Source organism: Habropoda laboriosa, unplaced genomic scaffold (assembly GCF_001263275.1).
Source record: "Habropoda laboriosa isolate 0110345459 unplaced genomic scaffold, ASM126327v1 scaffold26, whole genome shotgun sequence".
NCBI lineage: Eukaryota > Metazoa > Arthropoda > Insecta > Hymenoptera > Apidae > Habropoda > Habropoda laboriosa.
Window position 1 is genome coordinate 743405 of NW_017100131.1, and position 8199 is coordinate 751603.

An 8199-nucleotide genomic window follows, 5' to 3' on the forward strand; every position below is an offset into this window, starting at 1 on the left:
AGGTTTAATAGAATGTGTTAAATGTGACATGTGCAGAACATAGTGTAGCTTTTAACCATTTTGGGGTTATGAAAGTCTATTAAAAAATGCCTTAAACCCTCAAGCAATGAAAACAGATTTTAACGTTACTGTAGTACTATACATGTATTATTAAGTAAAGAAGATATGAGCCGATAGGCAAAATTTCTAAAATTTATTATTGTTTAATTGTAACTATTGGTAGCTAAAATTACAGTACACACTAACATTGTATACTTACCCATACTTATATAGTAACTATAATTAAAATTTGCCACACTAATACTATACAAGTATTAAAAAGTAATACTTACACATACAAATATGAAAATGAAAGAAAATATTACGAATCACTCATTTGCAACTTAATAGTTTTAAGTAATTAATCGTTCTATTATTCTTAACAATGTATTTTTTCGATATTTCTCATTCATTACCAAACATTTGCAAACTATTTCTATTGATTTCTATAATTTTCATGAAAACCAAAGGAATTTATGAAATAGATGAAAATAGTGAAATTACTTTCTTGATATTGGTATCCTTCTAGATCCTTGATATTCTACTAGAAAAGTACAAGGTATAAAAAGATAAAAGTTCTTTTTACAAGGAAATACTACAAAACTATAAAAATAACTATTATAAATGATCATGCGTAATAAGGAAATAATGTAAAATATAATAGGAACAAATTATGTTCCTTATTACACAGGTTTAATACTTCATTGTTAGAAGCTGTAATGAAGAGCTCTATATTTTCATAATATAACATTCGAAGCTTATAACATATGTATGTTACAGGACAGAATAGCGTATCAACTTTTTGTTGTATTTGATAGAAATTATTCGCAATATTTTACAAAACAAAGATTAGAAATAATTTAAAGTACAACAATAAAGTGACTCCAGTTTTTATAACTGTTATTTCTGTCGTATCTTTCATTTGCTACATATGAGATCTACATTATATTATATGGATCTTTTTTTTTGTTTTATCCAAGTATGAAGTTTATTCTTGACAAACAGTCGACTATGTTTACACTTCACAACTCTGTATATCATGCCACAAATCTGGTTTCGTACAATTTTTATTTAACATCAATTTTACTTATGCAAAAGACAGATGTTATCGTATCCGCTATTCGCGTCCAACTTTATTGCTTCAATATAACATAATTTAACGAGAGAGAAATTAAATCAATAGCAGGAATCTTGTTCTCGGCCGTACCACTGTAAAAGACATCTGTACGTCAAATAGGTTAGGCTAAAATCAAATTAACTCGTGCAGAAACTATAGCTCGCGTGCTTGTAGTCACAAGTATAAAGTGCCATATTGCGATGATAAGAAAGATTTTTCCACTCCCTGAGATAAAGCCCTTGAATTGCTGTTTGATATAAGAATATATTGTGAGCGAGGAACATGGCGATTAACCCGCCTGTCAATCTGGCAGGTCACTGACAATAATGTGAGAAACGGGTATTGCTGTACGCCCACACGCCTATCGAATGCCGATAAGAATCGTAGTGGATTTCTGGTTAAGTACCGCATGTGCCGCACGCAGTCACGATGAGTATTTTAAGAAAGAGGTAATCATTTTCGAGCATTAATCGGCTTACAAATTTTCAGTTAAAGAATTTTCGTTTTTTTAGATTAAACGAGTTCGATGATATTTTAGCCGCTGAGGAAATAGATCTCATCAGTCTCAAACGATTATGCTTCCATGGTATATATATTTATGTGTTTCTTAATCCTCTTTGTGTGTAATATTGGATGCTGTATAGTTACTGCCATTCAGTGTACCATGGGACACATAATTTTTAATTTCATACTAGAGATTACTAATTGAGTACTAATTGACAATGATTTTTAGGAATACCAGATGAAGGTGGCTTGAGACCATTATGTTGGAAACTTTTATTGAATTATTTACCTCCAACAAGAGCCAGTTGGTCTGAGACACTTACACGTAAAAGAACTCTTTATAAAACCTTTATTGGTATAGTTCACTTGTTACTTTTTTATAATTTAGAAGAATACAATATAAAGACTAGGCAATAATAAAAATGTTTATTTTTTGCAGAGGATCTCATTGTCACACCAGGCGAAGCAAATAGTGATGGTGAAAGAATGGATGTTACACTTCATGATCACCCTTTAAATTTAAATCCTGATAGCAAATGGCAAACTTACTTTAAGGACAATGAAGTTCTTCTTCAAATAGATAAAGATGTTAGGTAAAATTAGCATCATATTCTGATAATTTCTTATGTTAAAGAACATCATTTTGTAGGAGACTATGTCCAGATATATCATTTTTTCAACAAGGCACAGATTATCCCTGTAAAGAGATTGTAGATGCTTGTGGACAGAAACGTTTACATCATAGAGTACAGCATACAGTTTTAAGAAGTGCAAATGTGGAGAGGAAAGGACTTGGTGTTACCAAGGTAATTACATTTGGCTATAATATAAGTGAGAAACAGTACTAATTTGGCTTGTTATATTGTTATGCTGATGGAAAGCAGCAGGTAACGTCGTTTAATTATTTCAATTTGCTATCTCAAATTCATGTTGTTAAAAAATTCTTTCATATTTATTTATAGATAGCAGTTTCCATTAGGAAAGCTACAGAAGATTATGCACCACTTGCAGAAGGTGGAGAGGCACATTGGGAGGTTCTCGAAAGAATACTTTTTCTTTATGCTAAATTAAATCCAGGTCAAGGCTATGTGCAAGGCATGAATGAAATTGTTGGTCCTATTTATCATGCATTTGCATGTGATCCTGATCAAAAATGGAGGGGTAAAGCGTACATACTTATCTCTAAGAAATATAGTTTTAAAAACTTCGTATTTAAATCTAATATTTCTTACAGAACATGCAGAAGCAGATACTTTTTTCTGCTTCACCAATCTGATGAGCGAAATTCGTGATTTCTTTATAAAATCGTTAGATGAAGCTGAATTTGGTATTAACTCAATGATGGGCAAGCTCACAAATCAAGTTAAGGCTAATGATCCTGAAATTTGGATGCGCCTACATCAACAAGAATTATGCCCACAATATTATAGTTTCAGGTAAACTAGTTAATACAAGTTACTTTCTTGCGGAGTTTACAATATTGTGAATTACGTTACCAGCTAGATATTGTTGTTTCTATAAATCAAAATTTTTCACTAGATGGCTGACACTTCTCCTCTCACAAGAATTCCCGTTACCGGATGTGATGAGAATTTGGGATTCTCTCTTTGCCGATGACAACAGATTCAGCTTCTTGATACACATTTGCTGTGCCATGATTTTGTATGTATTATTTATCAAAATAAAGTTTACTTTTAAATATTGCCGTATTTATGTTTATATGACTGTATTTCAGGCTCTTAAGGGACCAATTACTTGCTGGCGATTTTGCTACAAACGTTAAACTTTTACAAGTTAGTGGATTTTCTTTTGTAAAATAAGTATGAAAAAGGAAAAATACTAAATTCTTAAGTTCTGTGTTATATTTTGCAATATATAATAAATGACACAATTGCACATTTTCTTTTGATAAATTGTTTTACCGAATTGTGGATATTTTTAAAATGCTACTGTACTTAAGTTTTGTTATTTCAATATTAAGAAACTATATATATTTTTTGTTTCAGAATTTTCCTTCAATGGACATACAGATAGTACTTTGTAGGGCAGCTGCGTTGGCAGGCAAAAGTTTTAATTCATCATAACGTGTTACTCTGCACGTGTAGCTCCATGCAGAACTGAGAGAACGTAAACAAACCGTCTGGCATGGAGCGTTTGTACGTCCTCCAAAGGTATATATCCTTGATGCCGTTATTTTCTTGTTTCCTTCTTTTTGTTCTCTCTTTCTACAATGTAAATTATGATTTTACACATAGGCCTGAGCATTCTTCCGCGAACAACTTAACAGAACTAAAAATAGTTCGCTCTAGAAATATATGATACGTATATCAATATAAATATATATATTTGTTTATTTATATTTATATTTATACGTACATACATACATATACACGTCTATGTATATTATAGCATGGCGTTGCGTGTAAGAATGTTGAAAAGTAAAATGATTTTAAGCAACGTTTTATACTCCCGAGAAATAAAAATTCCTCCATTCATATATATATATAGGATATCGGTAGGATCTGAATTTAGCTCTCTATTTCTGCATTAAACGATGAAATAGAGAGAAATTGGTAACCCTTAACAAGAGAATATATGTGTCGTAAATTCAACGAATCCTATTATTTAGTTACTTATTATCGATAAGATAGATAACGATGACCATTTTCTTTTTTTTTTTGGTATTCCATGATCACGTTTTCCAAGGAATTGTGGTTGTACCGTTATTGAGCAAAACCAGATCTTTATCGCATTTCTATGATTCTTTATATACTCTATTTTTTCTTTGTAATGTTGAATGAATTAGATATATACTTTAATGTTAAAAGAACATTACGTTGCAATATTTTAACTAAATAAAAAAATTATTTAGTGGTGAGTGTTGTAAAAGACGTAAAAATTAGTTACATGAAAATATTTCTTGTTAAGGGTTAAAAAAGCATGTATAACTGTGCTGTGAATACATTCAGCCATATTAAAGATTTTAAATCTTGTTATATCCAAAAAAGAGAAAAGAATGTTTGAATATTCGGCGAAAGCATTTATTGGTAAGTTGAGATTCGATAAAGATTACTTAACGAACAAAGTACGAAAAATAATCCAGTGGTTATCGAAAAAAGAGAATACATACATAAGGAAAAAAATGTGTGAAATAATCTGTAACACTGGCTGATTCGATACTACACATTTTGTAACGATTAAACAGTAATAGATTATTATCGTTTATACGCGCAATAATTGCGTAATGTGTTTAAGTGAAATATATTTTGTAATCTTATTTTTGTAATGACATGCGTCGTTCGTCCTGCGTTTATAAAATAAAAAGATCTTATATTTGCATAAATGTTTTCCTTTTCGATATATTACCCTTTTCCGCAAATTTTATTCCACTCAAACCAGCTATCGTTTCACGATCAATATTTTGGTTGATCATTCATCATCAGTTACCAGTTCCATTGGTTTTACTTATGGAAATTAGTTTGCAACAAACCAGATTCTTGTATCGACGTTTCGAAAGTGAAAATTGCGTGAATGATTGATGATGTATAACGCAGCTTCGATATTCCGTGGTTTTATCTTTTCTGAATGCGAAAAAACAGTCGTTTTTCTACGATAAAGATATTGTATGAGGAATGATTCTTTAGTGACATTAATTGAGTTACAAATTGTTTCTTGTATAGATTTATGGCAAAACTCATAGGCAAGGTAATTTTTTATGGAAAAGTGGTTGAATAGGTATGAATGATTGAAATCTTATTTGATGTGAGATAGAGAGAATACATTAGTCAATATTTAAATTTAATTTTGTACGTCCATAAAAAACATGTCAATTAGTAATCATTACTAATTAATAATAATTCGTAATCTGTACCTTGTTTGTTTCTAAAAGTTTAAATATCTTTAAATATACCGTCACTGTTTTATTATTAATTCTAATAAATCTAATTGTGAAAATATAACTACACCAAATACATAGCATTTAAATTTTTTTACTTATTCAATAAATATTATTATTCAGCCATAGACGATAATACAATAGTTTCACACACAATAACCTAGAAATCTGGTAGTCGGTACAAATTAATCAGATATTCATTCACCGTTCTATCCAAAGAGAAACCGGATGATTATTATGAAAGTAATAAAGCCAACGCGTTCGCGAGTAGAATAAGCCGAATTTAGAAATTTCATTTCGTCTCATCCGCTGGCAAATAGAATGATTGGGCCTACACGCCCATCGAATACAAATCAGAATACGATTCGATCATTTGGGAACTAGATGCACGTCTATCTGTTTACATGCATAATACGATAGACGGAGCACATATAGAATACGAATACTTTCGCGATACATACAGTCATTAGGAATTTCAAGCCTCGTAGAAAAAAATATGAAATAATTTTTATTTATTTTATTGTCTATTGTTTAAAATGCGACATTTACTTAAAGGTGTGAGAAACGGTACAAATTCCAGAATAAAAGAAAGGAAAGTGTAAGCAAATATTAATACAAAATTGTTTCTATCAAAATATTCATTAGGCAGATTTTTTAACGTTTTTCGTCAAGTATATTGGTAACTAAAGGAGATATCAGAATGTTGTTTCGAGGCCTTGACCAAATGATGTATGTACACTCCCGTTCGTAAGTATTAGCACTTTTATTGAACGTAAAGCATACTGAAATCTACTGCATTCTATTGAAATCTACTTACTGAATGTGAAGAAAGTCTCTTTGTCGTTACAAGTTTAATATACAAATTTTTTGATTCACAAAACTCATTACAAAATTATTAAGATCCTAAAAAAAGAAATTATTATATGTTTTACTAATATACAGGGTGGGGAAAAAATTTTGTCCACTTGGGATATTTTTGTTATTTGTAATAATATGAAAAAATATTGTACAGGGAACTTGCATGATACGGAGAGGGACGTAATTTGATGTAAATACATACTTTTCAAGGTCATCTCAATTTTTTTTAAATGGGATGCCATATTTTCTTTCTCTCGTTGTGTGACAACCGCTGTTGCGACGATTTCAGCATTATCATTAAAGGTTATTCAAGGTCACTGAAGATCGTGAAACAATTATTACTACAATACGTCTTTATCATCACCAGGATTTATTCCAGCAAATGCTGTAATTCATTGATTCTTACTTTTACGTAAACAGTTAGTCTTGCCGCGATGTTTACGTTCTAATAATACATGGCGTACCGCCATAGACGTAAACATTGTGGCAATTTATGACATTACGTGAAATGTCTGTAGTCAGTGTTAATTGATCGCTGACTGAAATAACATCGCGATAATCAAGATGAAGTTTCCTTATTGAAGAATAAGTGGATATAATCCTCACTTATAGAGAAACTTATCGAAATGTACTCAAATGTACTGAAAAATGTCGTCTGTTAACACTTTACCGACCGGTAGCCTATTAATCGGCTTTTTGCCGCCAACGGTTACCGACCGGTAACCTATTAATAGCTTTTTTTCCGCTGACGCTTTTCGACCGATAGCCTATCGTCAAAGTTTGATTTAACATTTCTATAGGTATTATAAAAAGCGCATATATTCCCGTGCGATAGCCTAGAGTCTAAACAGAGCCGGTGTCAGCGATGTATCTGTGGCCGAGTGAGCGGTCGGAAGTACGTAGGATGTTCAACCGCTACCGGTCGGTAAAGTGTTAAGAAACACCGACTGCACTGGAAAATATGAGACAACGGATTACTGCAGCATGTGCTGAAATAAGTTCAGAGGCGATAAGACCGTGCACGTGCTTCAACGATACAAAGATTGCAACTTTGCATCGACACTGTTGGATTATTAGGAGGAATGAGTGACTGCGTGTAGTGGTAATAGTAAAAATGATCAACATACTGAGACAGATTAATATAAACATGACTCAGGTTGACTCTGATATGCTTTTTTTTTTCAGCATCTTGTCGAAGAGTTTATAATTGAAATATCATCTTTCAATTTATTACCTAAATCCAATAGACACAAATGGTTAACACTTCGAACATTTTTCCATAATAGAAGAAAATTTATTTTACCACAACATTTGACCTGGAATTACCTCAAATGATAGCTTGCTGAAATTGCCACAACAGCGGCTATCGCACAGCGATAAAAAAAAATATAGCAACCTATTTAAAAAAAAAAATAGCGACGACTTTGAAATCTCCTCTGCGCCTCCTTCACCCACGTGAGAAGTCTTTGCATCAATTATGCTCCTCTTCAAATAACGGAAATATTTCAGGTGGACAAACTTTTTGCCTCACCTTGTATATGACACTAACTGTGTGGCGAGGAAATGTAATTTAAATCGTAATTTAAACGGATGTCTCAATACTTATGAACAGGCACAGTGTGTCTGGCGTGAAAAAATCTAACTAATGCAAAAAAAGAATCATCGATGATCGATGATAAAATAAAAAATTCATACACTCTGCCAGTCGAAGATCTATAGGAACCGATGAAATAAGTTCGAACATTTTTCTAAAACAAAAAACGATACTCGAGACAACAATTTTCCA

General features: G+C 31.8%; 1 protein-coding gene across 1 annotated transcript; it reads left to right on the plus strand.

Moving 5' to 3' along the window:
* Positions 1-1585: 1585 nt before the first annotated feature.
* Positions 1586-3995, plus strand: LOC108574301 (TBC1 domain family member 13). Its single transcript, XM_017936905.1, has 10 exons — positions 1586-1605; positions 1669-1742; positions 1890-2015; positions 2100-2253; positions 2310-2466; positions 2623-2821; positions 2895-3096; positions 3200-3322; positions 3396-3453; positions 3667-3995. Exons 1-10 carry the CDS (start codon positions 1586-1588, stop codon positions 3742-3744), a joined length of 1191 nt encoding a protein of 396 aa, XP_017792394.1. The 3' UTR covers positions 3745-3995.
* Positions 3996-8199: the final 4204 nt, after the last annotated feature.